General features: G+C 39.4%; 1 protein-coding gene across 2 annotated transcripts in view; it reads left to right on the top strand.

Annotated features, from left to right (window-relative positions):
• Nucleotides 1–14,620, top strand: part of HAS2 (hyaluronan synthase 2) — a 30,057-nt gene extending 15,437 nt beyond the window's left edge. The window contains exons 2-3 of one of the 2 annotated variants that reach the window (XM_040626109.1): nucleotides 9,985–10,086; nucleotides 11,584–14,620. In XM_040626109.1, coding sequence (XP_040482043.1) covers nucleotides 9,985–10,086; nucleotides 11,584–12,513 — 1,032 coding nt within the window. In that variant the 3' untranslated portion in view covers nucleotides 12,514–14,620. The remainder of the gene's footprint in view (nucleotides 1–9,984; nucleotides 10,087–11,583) is intronic. The other variant, XM_008689305.2, reaches the window with a different exon arrangement.
• Nucleotides 14,621–16,176: the final 1,556 nt, after the last annotated feature.

Genomic DNA, 16,176 nt, shown 5'->3' with positions numbered 1-16,176 from the left:
AACTATGTGTGCCCTATAAAAGTGGAAATGTCACAAGGTTCAAACCAGTACATTCCCACCATCCATTCTGAGTGACCGAGGGTCCAAGTGTTGCAAAGCAGAAGCCACAGACAGACAAAGGAGAGGGGGTTAAAGGATGTTGGCTGCTGAGCATTACATGTCACTGAATGTGAAGAGCAGGTTGGCTACAGAAGGGAGGCAGTGAAGTTTAGGTGCTCATACACGAGAGAAAACAGGGCTGGGGCAGACATCGGACTATCTGCTCGCATGCTTGCTAACCTGGCTGAAGACGCCGCTGAGCTGTGCAGACGTGGCCAAGATGATTGGTTTCCTCCAGTTGCTGCTGGGTCGTGGGCACTGGTTAGCTCTCTTTCCCCTTGCTCTTGAGTAGATGTCTTACCTATTGCTCTCATGACCTTTTATTTCCTGACTTCGGCACTCTCCCAGCGCCTACCCAGCTCCTCCCTAAGTACTAACACATGGCCCTGCTTCCTACCAGAGAAAATCAAAAGTACTGCTTCTGAACGCCGTCAGGATCTTCTTTTCTCTTCCTTGTTTATGGTTGCAAAGGTACCCAGTTCACTTCCTATCTCAAGGCTAACCTTTCTGCATAGACGCCTGGGCTCTCTGTGGGTCGGCTCCCTCTGGTCTCCACCAGAGCAAGGCTCTACTGCCTGTCCCTCCACCTCTCTCAGCTCTCCTGTCTAGTTTTCCCCACCTAAAGCCATTCCAGTAACTACCGCGGACCTAGGATACAGAGAGAAGCTTTAGTCTAGGAGAAAGCCAGTGTGGTAGCAAATTCGCCTAGGATGCTGGTGGCTGCTTTCAGAGAGAAAGAATACAGGAAAACGTAAGTAATGAAGTGAGAAAAGAAGGAAATGAGAAATAAAGATGAGAATGGAGAAGATTTTCCGAATTTTGAATCAAAGTGGTTTCTGGAGAGAACTTTTTTTTTCAAAAAGGGACAGATTCTGATCTGTCTCGAATGGCTTAAGTAAAGTAGGGCAAAGTCTTTACCTTCGCAAAATGGTACTTCTATTAGCTTTTTTATTTACTAGAGTAACACGTGGCGGTGTGTTTAAAAACATGGAAGAGCACAATGAGCAAAATTAAAATCCTCTGCAGCAAATACATGACCCGTGGATTCTCAAATTTTCGATACTGACAGCATATACCTTTCTAATGTTCCCTTATTTTGCAAACAGTTTTCAGATTATAGTGTATTTACTTTTGGTTTGTTTGTTTGTTACTTCTCACCAATGTCAGAGGACTTTTTAGGTGTACTTTGATACCTAGATTATATAATTTCTTTATTCTTACGACCTATTACTGAGCATGAATATTACAACATAAGTGGCCACTGGTAACTGTGTGACCCGAGTAACTATCATTATCCCCTGATGTGTGGTATTAGCGATTTTCCAGGTAGAAAATACATAATAAGCCTAAACTTGTTCTACCAGGGAAGATTATAGGAGACAATTTTATTATTAATTTACTCTGACCGTATCCTAGGTATCCACATTTCCTTTAGCAGGAGAAAAGTAAGACTAAATTATTCGTAATTGTAGACATGACCTTCATTATTCATGGAGCCTGTATTTGTAAATTACTCTACTCACTAAAATGTATTTGTAACCCCCAAATCAGGACTTGCAGTGCTTTTGTGATCATTTGCAGACGTGCAGAACGGCATAAAATTTGAGTCCCCTGACGTGCGAGTTCCCAGCCGAGGTCAGAGAAGACTGTGCTATACTGTGCCCTACACGGTCCCGGGCGGTGTAAGCAAGGCCCTTCCTAATCTACTTCGTATCATGTTTTTCACATTGTTGTGCTTTCTGTGGGTGATGCAGCTGTTTAAAATGCCCCCCAACTGTGGTGCTGAGTGCTGGCTAGTGTTCCTCAGCACAAGGCTGTGACTGCCTCATGGAGAAAATAGCTTTGTTGGGGGGGCTTCGCTCAGCTGTCGGTAACAGTGCTGTTGGCCCTGAATTCAATGTTAATGACCCCAGTTCATATGATAAGATGTATTTCAACAGAAACACAAATAAAACAGGTATTGATCAGTAGACAAAAATTTGTGACCAGAGGCTCAGAGGAACCTAACCCCATATTTGTGCTAGAAGCAATTGTTTTGGTGTTCTCTAAGTCAGTGTTCACAGAAACTTCGTGAAACAGAACTATCATGAATCATGAGAATCAAGTATATGTCATATTTGCTTGCTTCCTGTTCTGTATGGGAAGCCTAAGCAACTGAACTATTCCGAGGGCCAATCTTGAGAATGTTCTATGTGTTCTTGTACCCTCCATACTGGAGGGTGAGATTAGAGTACATTGAAATAAGAATGGGGAAATCCGAATTCTAGACTTGACTCTTGTTTGCTTGCTGTGGTAGAACAGATGATCTTCGAGATCATTCCCAGCTCAGAACTCTAACTCAGTACAGTTTTAATTTCTCTGACGTTTTAATTTCTTTCTAGCAATACACCTAGGCTTTGCATGAGTATAATCAAAAAACAAAGCAAAAAAAAAAAAAAAAAGGAGGGGGAGGGCATCAGAATTTGCTTTTCATTTAGCAGTTACTATCATGTTTTTCACTTTCATTTTTATTTTATTCTATTTCTTTAAGATTTTATTTTTGTGTAATCTCTACACCCAACATGGGGCTCGAACTTGCAACCCTGAGATCAAGATTCACATACTCTATGACCGAGCCAGGGCTCCCCTCACTTTCATTTTTAATCTTCCCTTTCCCCCAAATTTGGGTTCTTGAATGTAAGCCCTGAGTTAACTGCCACCATAATGGGATTTCCTGACTCCCTTCTTTAGAATGAGAATTCCAACCATTTGGAATAAGGGTGTTTCATGGCTTAAGCCTTAGAGGTGACAACATTTGGTTTCCCACGTTCCCAGCTGGCTTGTCACCTTTGTTTTGCGCCTTCTATGACTTTCACTCATGTGTAAGCCTTCCTAAAAAGAAAAGAGAATGACCAAATGACTCCTTTTTTAACCTTAATGTTTCGAGGAGATTCTAGGTTGATGAAAGCCAGTAATCATTTTACAACAATTTGGATAATTCATCCTACCAAGGGAGGCATATATCCTCCTCATTCTTTTTAAAACAAGCAACAGAGAAGGGCCAAATTGCTTAGATGTCTATGATTGTCTTAGATGTTTTTTGGCTAGATTTGAGATCCCTTGCCATAAGCTCAATTGGTATAAGAAAAGATGGTCTTCCTCATCCTGCCTCCCTCTCACAAAAGATTATTTTTCTCTTTCTTTGAGGGTTTTTTTTTTTTTTCCTGGAATGGTTTTACTAATTAATTTCAAAGTGTCTTTTTAGTTCTAAAATTCTTAGATTTTATGGTTGTATTTGCCGCTTTAATCTGATGCTGGTAAGTTTAGCTGTAGGCTTACTTGTAAATTCCATTTATCCAGAATCCAAATAAATAGAAAATCAAGATTTTTAAAAATTGAAAGTATCATGCAATATTGATAAAGTCCTAGAAGTTTGTTATAATCAAATTAATTACCATATACCATGGACTTTTGAGTGACCTCGTTGGTGATATGAGAAATTTTAAATTGTGTGCAATATTCTATTTTTGTGAAGGTTATTTTCCATTCGAAATTTTTAGTTTTCCCCATCTCCGGCATGTATAGGGTCCCATCCGAATTATGTACTCTTTTTCAGCACATAATTGAGTTCTCAAGTTCAGATTTAAAACATAAAATTCTGTCTTACACATTTAAGTACTTAAAAAAAACAAAGAGTGTGCTCCTATTTTAAATGGTGTCACATTCAGCAGGTCCCATGTCAATGAGGTATGAAGTTAAGATGCAGCAAACACTTTTATAAGTCTTAATGGGTCCAGGCTTCAGAGGGGAGGGGGGTGGGGGAATGGGATGGACTGGTGATGGGTGGCAAGGAGGGCATGTATTGCATGGTGCACTGGGTGTTATACGCAACTAATGAATCATGGAACTTTACATCAGAAACCAGGGATGTACTGTATGGTGACTAACATAATATAATAAAAAAAAATTAAAATTAAAAAAAAAAAGAAAAAAAAGTTTTAACGGGTCCAGGGTCTACCCTTTGTTCGAGGATGAACGTTCACACATTACACCCCAAGAATATATTCAGGACTGTAAATGAATACTAATCAGCTGCAAACTGCTGTCTATTTTTTTTTTTAATTTCTTTTCTCTAGTAGACAACCCACTCTAGGGTCGTTTACATTGCCTGCTCAGAATTCAGTTTGCTTTACTTCAGTTTACTGGGTATTGGAGTAAGCATCGGTTTCCCGCTCGCCCCGTGAGCCATCACTTACTTACAGTGAGAGTAAGAAGGACTCCTTCTCATTGGATTAGTGTCCTTAGTAGGGGCCTCTGTTTTTGGTTTGTCACTTCTGGTTTAGGTTTATCACCTTATGTCTTCCTTTCATTGAGCATTTACTATGAGCTAGCCATTATTAAGTGCTTTACCTGCATTATCGAATAACTTCCCAACACAACAAACTTTAGGTGGGTATGATATCCATATTTTTCATCTGAGCGGTGGAGCCTTAGGAAGGTGAGGTAAGGGCACCAAGGTCAAGAAGCTAGTTCAAGTTTATATACACTTGGTGAACGGTGGATTGAGACAGATCTGTTTGGTTCCAGTATTTGCACAGTGCTTTCTCTTCCCCAGTAGTGTGTTTCCTCTGGTGTTATACTGTTAAGAGCTCAAGGAGACTGGCAGCATCTCGTGTTTGCTAGTAAATAACCATTTGTGATTTTTTTGTTGTAGTTCTGGCCTATCCCTTTTCACTAGAGAAATGTCCCCAGGAAAAGGAGGGGGAAAGGAGGGAGACTCCATTTACTTCGTGGTAAAGCTGTGTCACGAAAGCTGGTAGCGGGGTCATGACCAAGAGTAAATTCCACACACTGTAGAAAAAAAGTTTCACTGGGTCAAGGTTAAGATGAAGGGTCAAGCCTTGCAAGCAGGCGAAGGATAAAGGCAGTAGCTAACAGAAGGGGTCCTGATTTATTTTCAACCTGTTAACTTATTGAAGGCAGCTAGCGTAATTAAGATTTTCTCTTAATCTGTGTAGCTCTCGATGCCCTTTGAAGTGGTATGGGGCTGGAGTGGGGGTGGGGAGAGCCACCAGGCAGTCTGAAAGGAAACACGTTAAAAAAGTGAAACACAGAGGCTTCACATTTTAGGCTTGGGTCTTAGAATTTGAACAGCATTTGGTAGAATAGGTAACAATATTTCTAAGAGAGTTTGGTTTAAATTATGGTGAGGTAGGTTAACTTTAAGATCGGTGAGCTCAATTGGAATGAACTTGTAGTCTAATAACGTATGTAACAGACTATAAACTAATAGTTTGTAACTGAATCATCGACAGTTGCAGACACATTTGAATTTGTTCATTGAGATAAGAGATCCTCGATACGTAATCAATTCCAATGGTCATTTTAGAGATTCTCTGCTGAGACATCCATTTGTGGTGAGGACTGTCGTGATCCCTTAGGTTATGGGTTTAGTTAGTACAAAAATGTAAAGATTATTACCTTATACTAATGGTGTACTTCTCTATGGCCCTTTTCAATTTACAAGGGACTTTGATATGCAGTGTCTCACTCCAGTGCCATTCAGATGGCAAATGGCTTGTTAAAGTTCTCAGAAGTAGTGACTTAATCAGGGCTTCGTAATTCTGAAGGCATTTGTCCTTATAATTAGGCAAATCTTGGCCAAAGAAAAAAATCTACTTCACCTGATGTTTTACACCTTTTATGCCATTACTATTCCTTATAAGACATGAAGATAGAGGCAATGATTTAAAAAAATCCACTAGAATTAAAACTGGGTTTAGAACATATTTAATCTCAACTTTTTTTTTTTTTTTTTAATTTTATGAAAGAGAACCCTCCCCTTCAACCAATTATTTGAGTCCCAGGGTTGGCAAACTTTGTTTATAAAAGGCCTGATAGTAACTATTAGGCTTTGCAGGCCATATGGTCTCTATTACAACTCTTCAACTTTGCTGTTTTAGTGTGAAAGCAGCCATAGATGATAGGACAATGAATGAGCATGCTTGATTCCAATACAACCGTACTTATGGATACTGACATTTGAATTTCATGTAATTCCATGTGGCACAAAATAGTATTTTTTAAAAAATTTTTTCAATTATTTTAAAAGGTAGAAACCAATTTTAGCCCACGGACCATATCAAAACAGGTGTGAGGCTGGATTTGGCCTGAAGACTTTAGTTTGTCAACCCCTGTTTTATTATTTTATTTTATTTTATTTTATTTTATTTTATTTTATTTTATTTATTTTTTAAAATATTTTATTTATTTATTTGACAGAGAGAGAGACAGCCAGCAAGAAAGGGAACACAAACAGGGGGAGTGGGAGAGGGAGAAGCAGGCTCCAGCTAAGCGGGATGCCCGATGGCGGGGCTCGATCCCAGGACCTTGGGACCACGCCCCAAGCCGAAGGCAGATGCCCAACGACTGAGCCACCCCGGTGCCCCTGTCAAGCCCTGTTGTGGACAGGGAGGGAAGGGGAGTCTGCTACCTTTTGACTGAAGCAGGGCATGGGGAAGGAGGAGGAGCAGTGGTCTTAGGCACTTCAGTTGATGGCTCTGTGGTTAAGACTGAGGTGGCTGGTTCCTCCCCAAAGTGTCTTTTTGTCCTGACATTTTCCACTCATTTTAGTGAAAACACCATGACTTTGCTTCATTTCCATATCTCCTAGTGAGAAATCTTATGACTGGTGATCATGTGGTTTAAACAAATTACAGGGAGACATTCAGTGTGGACAGGGAGATGTTTTGATTTATTCTCTAATTGTTTCCTGTGTGCAAATCACAGCCTGTAGTTTGGCCCCAGGTGAGGTCAAGCCCTGTGTCAACTGGTGTATGTCCTTCACAGTTCCTAGCCTAGAGCTAAATGGCCAACATTTGTGAAATTACAGACTTGTTATTAACTGGTGGGGAGACAATTAGAAATCCTGTTCCCACTGTACTGGTTTTCAGAGGGGCTGAAGTCACACTCTTTAGATAGTAATAAATACATGCTAGTAGGTCCATGAACATGCATGCTGACTGTCCCAGATGTTGGCTTTCTAGCCACCAAAGAGCATCCAGAAATCCAGAATTTGAACTTCTTATTTCTCTTTCTCTTCTTCTTTTTTTCCCTTAAGTATGGAATACTTCACAGATTTGCATGTTTCCCGTACTCAGGGGCCATGTGAGTCTTCGCTGGATCGTTCCAAGTTTGAAGCCAGTCACAGAAATTGAACTTCTTTAAAGCTCTTTAATCCTACTGTAGCAAATCCCTGCCCAGGAGACTTCTGGGAACTTTCCCTTCTGACATAGTAACACCCACCACGAGAACAGTCTCTCTCAGAGAACTGCTGGCGCTTTGCTGTTGGAAACTGGGAAGGACAGGACCAATTTAAATATTCAGAGCCTCACAGAAGTTTGGTTCACGGTTAGCCATTTCAAAGGGGCCGTTCCCTTGGCTTGCCTGGGCTCACAAGGCGGAGTTACTTGAACATTAATTCTAGATTGCCCCCTTCCTGTTGTTTTTAGTCTTATTTTAGCTTTCTGGTTTTACCTTTCCCAACCTGAGTCAGTAGAGGTGGGTGTGGCCGTGAACTCAGGATACTGGATTCTAGAGGTGGATTGAACTCTTTCCTTTACCCTTCAACCCTCCTGACGGGCCAGACAAGCTTGTAGCCATCCAGTGATAGGCAAGACACAGGAGAGGCCAAAGGTCACTTTTGGAGAAATTTGTTTAGGCTTCTGTGGCTTCTGTACGAACCCAAGCATTAGTAAAATCCTATTTTCTATGGTGAAAAACTAATGCCTCGCTGTTGCCTAAATGAGTGAGATCATGCCGGACCAAAATAGAATGCTACAAAATGAAACAAAACAAAATAAATGCTTTTTATTTAGAGAATAAATGCTTCTAAGTCAGTAAAATAAAATAAAAAATTCAGATGTTAACCCTAAAATTACTATGGTTAGTTAAATCCAGAGAGGTTATAACTGAATACCCTATATACTTTAATTTACAAGTTTCAATAATGCATTTAAATTGCTGTTTTCACCAACACTATTCATTAATATATCAGGTGTTTTTTTTTCAGAAAAATATAGCTATTAGTAAAACAGAGGCAGACACATTTTTAAAAATGTTGAAATGCCTTAGCTATTTATGTCAGGGACTTATGCTATATATATATAGAGAGAGAGAGAGAGAGAAGGAGAGAGAGAGAGAGAGAGCGAGCGTCCCCTTCAACTCAGTTTATGCTTAGTTTTGTTTTTTTTTTTTTTCATTCAAAACTGGTATATCAAATCCCTACCTTTTTAATAAAGTAGTATGGTGAACTGTAAAAATAATCACTTTTAATATAAATAAATAGGCTAAATCTTGATTAAATCCATCTGGTGTAGTCAGAGTTGATGGCAAAATAATGGGAATTGCTGATAACTCTCCAGTCTCTATTAATTATGTTATGTATTCTTTGGATGGGGATGTGAAACTGGTTCATTACAGGTCAACTCCGATCCATTTTTATCTACTAGGTTTTGCTGCAGTCCCCAGAAAAGAATACTGTGTCTTATTGGTCTTGATCAGGGATAGAGAGGTGGGAGCACTTTTCCTATGTTGGATTTTCTTTGATCGTGTGGAGGAAGCTCTGTCCACAGGTATAACCCACCTGGGGGTAGTAGCCTTTCGCAGCTGCCTCACTCCTTCCTCCCTGAGACAAGTGATTGAATCTGGTTGGTGAGTATAGGAGAAGGGGTAGCTGGCTCCTCCTTCCCCCTTCCTTCTGGGAGTGGGCTACCACCAAGAAGCTGGCATCACGGTACCTTTAGAAGGGAATGTGCTTGAGCTGTAGGAGGAAGCTGACCCCACTTAGATGCTGTTTGGACCTGACAGGTCTGTCTAATACTGGAAAACGTAATTATGAAGCCCGCTACTCCACAGGTGTAAGCTCTGTTCTCTGTATTAGCTTTAGGATTATACAAGTGATATTTTGGTTTTTCATCTCCCTTTTCTTCTGTTTCATTTTCCTATTGGCTCAGAAATCAGGCTGGAAAGAGAAGTATTTCTAACCCTGCCCCCTTGGGCTTCAGAGGCTCATCCCAATATTTTTTTGAAGTTGTAGTTTGGTTTTGTTTCAGAATTGCTTTTTTGGACCCATATAAAGATTGGTTTTAAGAACAACCATTAGCTTTTCTAGAGTGGCTTATGATAATTTACATTTGTTTTTATGCACAAAGGGCTAGATGAATACTTAGCTTTAGAATAAGAAGGTGGTCGCATTTCACGCTAGTTCCCTTCCTGACGCTCTGTCAGCGGCCAAGTCCAGCTCATGGACATCTTGCTTCAAAAGTCTACAACCAGACGTAGGAGAATTGCTTTCCTGTCTTTTAGTCACCATATTAAAATAGGGGAGGGAAATTATTGTAAAACATGCCTCCTTTTCGATGCTCTCATAGGATTTTCTGACCATAATTCAGACCTGAGGATTAAGTTGCCTAAAGGGCTTATTTAAGGCAACAGCAACACAATAAAAAAAAAAAGACCTCTGTGGTGACCAACCTGAGATGATTACTAAATCCTGGAAAACTGGGATGTTGCCTGGGACATAACTTTCATTGCCAAGATGAGCAAGAGCCATGGAAAACCCAGACAAGCTGGTTAGCCTGCAAGACATCCCCGGCACTTGGGCTGTGCTCTCCGGCTATGCCGTTTACTGCAGTACTGAGCTTGCTCTTTGCGTTGGTCGTGATATAACAGCTGTCGTCCCTGGTATTGGTCATGATATAAGAAGCTGTCACCCCTGCGGTACTTGCTACTGAGGCCCTGTGACAATAAAGCTGCGGGCATAATATGTATGCCCGATTCTGACGGTAGTGCCCACACTCATACTTCTTCCTTTTCTTTAACTCATTTCTACTTTCTTCTTTGCAGGTCTGTGATTCCGACACCATGCTTGACCCTGCCTCATCTGTGGAGATGGTGAAAGTTTTAGAAGAAGACCCCATGGTTGGAGGTGTCGGGGGAGATGTCCAGGTGCATACAGCTTCACTTTCTGCACGAGTCACTTTTAGTTATACTCTTACTCATTGATTCATTGAACGTACATTTACTACACTCCAGACTCTCTGCCGGATGTTGCTTTTGGTGCTAGAGACACATTATTATGTGCCTTGGACCCACTTTATTGCCTCTTTTCTTTTCTACATTGAAAAAAAATAGGATTTTTTTGCTTAACCCTGGGATGCAACCCTTGTCTGTTGTGGCTGATAAGTTATATATAATTAATTTAAATGTGTAATGATTTCTACCATATCTTCTTGAACCATAACTTAATGTTCTGGTAAAATCTGATGTTAGAGTTCATTTAGCTGTGAAGTTAAAAAAAAAAAAAAAAGAAAAATGGAAGAAGGGCAGACAATGGATTTTATATTTTTTACCTACATATTTAAAAGCTCATTAATATATGGTTGATTAAAAGTCCTAATTGGAATACAAAGGAAGAAAAGAGAAAGAGCAACTCAAATTTGTACTGATAAGAAAGGCAAAGGAACAATTAATTAGTAAAGTGGGTTTTCTGATTATGATTTATTTCCCATTAATAATTATTTCTCATTATTTGCCATAAATGGAGAAACAATGCAGCCAATATTAATGAAGGCAACTTGGAATCTGTGGGATGGGAAACGAATATATATGTGACTATGTGAAAATATGTGAAGATTAAAATGAGTGCTTTGCAAAGGCGTGATCAGATTTTAGCAAATGTTGAGAAGCCCGTGGAAACGTGACTTTAAAAATGAGGTACTGCGTGGCTGTATAACCCATTTTATACATGCATGGTGATAGGGAAGGCAAAGACAATTCCTGGAATAGACAAAAGAAACAGCTTGGTGATAAAAGAGGAAGCATGCAAAATCCAGATGAGAACCGTGCAAAATTGAGGTGGAGGAAAGAATCTAGAAATATTGCCAAGAAAAAGCTGATAACTTTCAGTAGCCTTTACATAGAGCATTATTTCAGGACTTAAGTCTTGGGGAGAGGCCAGAACAAACAGTTTAATCACCGGCATTGCATAAAAGAGGGAAAGAAGGAGAAAGAAAATTAATGGAATTGAATGAGTTGGAAATTAACCAGAACAGGAGAGAATAGGGCTTAAAAACCTCCAAATCTTAGATGGTAGGAAAGAGGGGGAGAATTTAGGATCTGAGAACTAAAGCCTAAAAACTCATTCAATATTATAGCATAACAACCAGAAGAGCAAAAGAGCCCCGGGCAAAAAAGAGGACCGAGTCATGAAGTAGAAAAACTGTTGCTCATCAAGGAGTCCCAATGCAGGCACACGATTTATCAGATTAATCTAGTAACCCAGTGTCAGAGAAAATAAAATATAACCATGTCACAAAGAAGAAGGACTGCAGCATAGGATCAAACAACTTACGCTAGGGTAGTAAGCTCACAATGGTGCAAATTTTGTTGGTATTTTAAGTGGGCTTATGTTTTAATTATCCATTTTTTTTTTCCTTCTTGCAGATTTTAAACAAGTACGATTCCTGGATCTCCTTCCTCAGCAGTGTGAGATACTGGATGGCTTTTAACATAGAAAGGGCCTGCCAGTCTTATTTTGGGTGTGTCCAGTGCATTAGTGGACCCCTGGGGATGTACAGAAACTCCTTGCTGCATGAATTTGTGGAAGACTGGTACAATCAGGAATTTATGGGCAGCCAATGTAGTTTTGGTGATGACCGGCATCTAACGAACCGAGTGCTGAGTCTGGGCTATGCAACAAAATACACAGCTCGATCCAAGTGCCTTACAGAGACACCGATAGAGTATCTCAGATGGTTAAACCAGCAGACCCGTTGGAGCAAGTCCTACTTCCGAGAGTGGCTGTACAATGCCATGTGGTTTCATAAACATCACTTGTGGATGACCTACGAGGCCGTTATCACTGGATTCTTCCCTTTCTTTCTCATTGCCACCGTAATCCAGCTCTTCTACCGGGGTAAAATTTGGAACATCCTCCTCTTCTTGTTAACTGTCCAGTTAGTAGGTCTCATAAAATCGTCCTTTGCCAGCTGCCTTAGAGGAAATATTGTCATGGTCTTCATGTCCCTCTACTCAGTGTTATACATGTCAAGTTTACTTCCCGCCAAGATGTTCGCAATCGCCACAATAAACAAAGCTGGGTGGGGCACGTCTGGAAGGAAGACCATTGTTGTCAATTTCATAGGACTCATTCCAGTCTCGGTTTGGTTTACAATCCTCCTGGGTGGTGTGATTTTCACCATTTATAAGGAATCTAAAAAGCCATTCTCAGAATCCAAGCAGACGGTTCTCATTGTTGGAACGTTGCTCTATGCATGCTATTGGGTCATGCTTTTGACGCTGTATGTGGTTCTCATCAATAAATGTGGCAGGAGGAAGAAGGGACAACAGTATGACATGGTGCTCGATGTATGATCTTACGTCCTTTGACGTTTGCAGTCACACACGCAGACACACACAAAACCTTAGTTCCTCTCGGGACTGTACAGTATTGTGGCATCTGATAATGCCACCAAAGGAGACATATCACTGCTGCTGGGACTTGAACAAAGACATTTCTATGGGTTTATTTTGATTCTGCCAAAGGAAAACAAGACATCAATGAGAAGAAACTCAGATTTAACCTGTTATTTCTATGAAAATGGGAAGCATTCTTTGTTTATGCACTTTTTCCTTACTGTACATCTGCCTAACAGTGTTCGCCCTATATACCTCACTAGCCATGCTTTATGTGGGTTATCATGGAAGAAAAGGATTTTGGAAACTCAAGGAAAAGTTCTTTCAACGTATATACAACCTAACTTATGGACTGTGTTGATAGCTAATTTTTTGTTTTGTTTTGTTTTTTAGAAAGGATTTTCTGTTTAACTCTACCAAATGAAATGCCAAAGGAAATTTCAAAGGCCGTTGGCTGTGCTGTATTTTTATATAATTGTACTGTGTTTTAAAATTTTGTATGCCAATTTTTAAAACAAATTTTGCATATTCTATATTTTACTTCTCTGCCAAAATACACCTGTTCTTTTTTATTGTTATTAAAATAGGTTCTGAAAAAATTCATACTTAAAAAAAAATCTACCCAAAATGTGAAGCTTGGTTGACTGATGTTGTTCATGATAGAAAGAATAAAATGTTTTCTCTCTCTCTCTACCTTTTAACATGGAATAGTTTATTTCTGTGAAAAATATTTAAACTTTCAATATTTTAACTTTTTTTTTTTCGTGTCTTTTAGAAAAGGCCCATATACCTGTCACACGTTGGGAGTAGAAATACATACCTATGTGCACACGTAAAAAAGGAAATCATTGAAAATCAAGGCCAAAGGGGTAGAAAAGTGCAATTTTTGATAAGATTTAAAGAAAAAGGGGGGAGGGGAATGCTGGTCCTTGCAAGAAAACACTGGACAAATGTGAAGATTCTGCTAGTGTTTTCTCAGGCTGAGTAAAACGGAAAGTGGAAAAAATTATCTGTGTTATTTGGACAAATACAATGCAGTTCATCGTTTTGTTCTGTGGCCTGAATTCACCAGATCCTGTCGACCTATTGAACATCACTGACCTTCTTTTTTTCAGCTTGCCAGTTCACTTTACATGTTACTATGAGGTTTACACGGGTGAGTTGGCTACAATTTAGTAAGTGTAAAAGCCTATAGATACAAAATTGGCACATTCAAGCTCCTCTTCTACTTCCCAGAGAGGCTATTTTTTCTGAATTCCTACAGATAATCGCTCCATCTGTCCCATTATTGGCCTACATAGATATGTTTACGTAGTCAGAATAATACCAAGGTTTAATGAGTGTATCAAGAATTGGCACATGAAACAGTTGATGAACCAGGTGCCCTTAACCGGGCTAATGTCACTACTCCAAGGGCCTCAGTTATCCAGTTTGACTTTCAACATGACCCATCTTGCCTTGTAGCTGGTGCTGTGTAGACCTGGGTTAAAAACAATCGAACACATGAGTCGTTGCATAAAACACGTTGTGATGAAGTGGGGTGTGAATGTGGAGAAATGTTCAGCCACGTGCTTCTGCCATTCTGCTTCCTCTCCACGCAGACTCCTATGTTCCATCTATTCCGCCTAAGAAAAAGCTGCACATTCTACATTCGGAGAATGAAAGGATACACACCATTCTGCAACTCAGACTCACTGATGGGAGAGTTTGTGGGAAACGGAGCACGGCATGCCGATAAATGAAACTAAAACTTGAGTTTGCCTTTTTAACTATTTATGTTCTAAGTTAAGCTTTGATAACTTTCAAATGTCAAATTCTCTCATTCTTATAAAAGATTGAATTAATTGCCTGTATTTATTTTAGCAATTATTCAATGTATTTCCAGGATAGGATGTATAGTATAATTGATTTTTTTTTTGTAAATAAAATATTTTTGATAAAAGTATTGCCTTTTTTTCTAAGGGAAGGGGGAATTTCAAACAAAACAAAAACTTTGCTCTCCTGATTGTAGTGGAATAGATTTAAGAATGAGGTATGTAGAAAACAAACAAACAGGCTTGGTCACAGATAATAGAAGTCACTTAATGTTACTAATTATGAAGCAGAAATCCCCCAAATTGGTGTGGTTTGGAAATCTGGAAAACAGGAAACAGAGAGAGAGAGAGAGACCCAATTAATATAAACCTTGTCTTTAATCTTACCTTCTTCCCTTGGAAGCAGCCCAAATTTACACAGAAATTGTTTTATTATAATAATTTATCATAGTGAGAAAGAAACATTCCCAGAAAAGTCATAAGCAAGTTTGTTTAATTATGATATTTACAAATAATAGCAACATCTTAAAGTAACTTCAAATCCAACAGAGGGCAATAGTTAAATGAATTACAGCATTTCCAAACAATGGAACATTATTACCCCTTAAAATATTCTCAGAAGATATGTGAAATTGGACAAATGTTACATTAAAAATATATAACTATTTTGTACAGTAACATCCCAATTTTGTAAAAATACAAATGTTTAAATGTGGTTATCTTTACTATTGGGAATATCACGATTTCTATGCTGTGTACATTTTTGTATTTTCCAAATACCATGATCCTGTATTGTTTTCATAATCAGAAAAGGACAATAAATACTGCTTTTTTTAAAAAAGGTGGGTTGGGGCATCTAATAGCATTTCCTGTTTTGAGGAGTTTTGATGGTAATCTAATTTGCCACTCATCCCCCAAATTCATCTTATTTCCCAATTCTCTTTTTATTATTTGGTTCCTAAGAATCCCTTGTTACTTTGGTACAATTACATTTTTTATATATATATGTACATATATATATATGTGTGTGTGTGTGCGTGTGTGTGTATACACACACGCACACACACACTACACACATTATCGCCACTCTAATGATGGTCCTAATCCCAATAATTGACTGATAAAGTCACTTGGTGCTATTTAGGAGATTGGTCAACCTCATGTAAAGGGCCAGTGTATGCTGTAGGCTTTCCTGGCCTCGTGTGGTCAGTCGTGGGACTACTCACTCTGCTCTTGTAGCACAAAAGCATCCATAGGCATTACACCAACGAATGTGTGTGGCCAGGTTCCAATAACCCTTTATGGACATCAATTTGAATTTACAATTTCCACGCATTATGAAATCTTCGCATATTTTTTCGTCATTTAAATACCTTGAAACGATTCCTAGTTTATCAGCATCACTCCAACAGGCAATGAGCCAGGTCTGGTCTGCAGGCCCTGGTTTAATAGCCCCTCTTCTTTAGCAATCTATTGACTTATTTGTCATTAAATACTTAACCCAACACCTAATTTTTGCGCACATACCAGGTGTCAGGGACCACGAGGAGCACACTGTATAGACTGGCTATTTTAGTTTTCCTATCAGTCCAAAGAAGGGGTTCCACTACTATTGCCATTTTACAGGAGAGGAATCAGAGGCTTTAAGAGAGTTGGCATCTTGAGATCATAAAGCTAGCAAATTGCGATGGTGGAACTTAGGGGCAGACATTCTGATGTCAGACTTACCCTTTAAACAAGTAACTACTCAGTGTGCCATCCGTGGTCCAGCAGCACCAGCATCACCTGGGAATATCAGAAATGCAAA

The sequence above is a fragment of the Ursus maritimus genome, unplaced genomic scaffold (genome assembly GCF_017311325.1).
Source record: "Ursus maritimus isolate PB19 unplaced genomic scaffold, ASM1731132v1 scaffold_9, whole genome shotgun sequence".
NCBI classification, from domain to species: domain Eukaryota; kingdom Metazoa; phylum Chordata; class Mammalia; order Carnivora; family Ursidae; genus Ursus; species Ursus maritimus.
The sequence above is the reverse complement of the archived record's forward strand: the minus strand, read 5'-3'. Positions and strand labels throughout refer to the sequence as shown.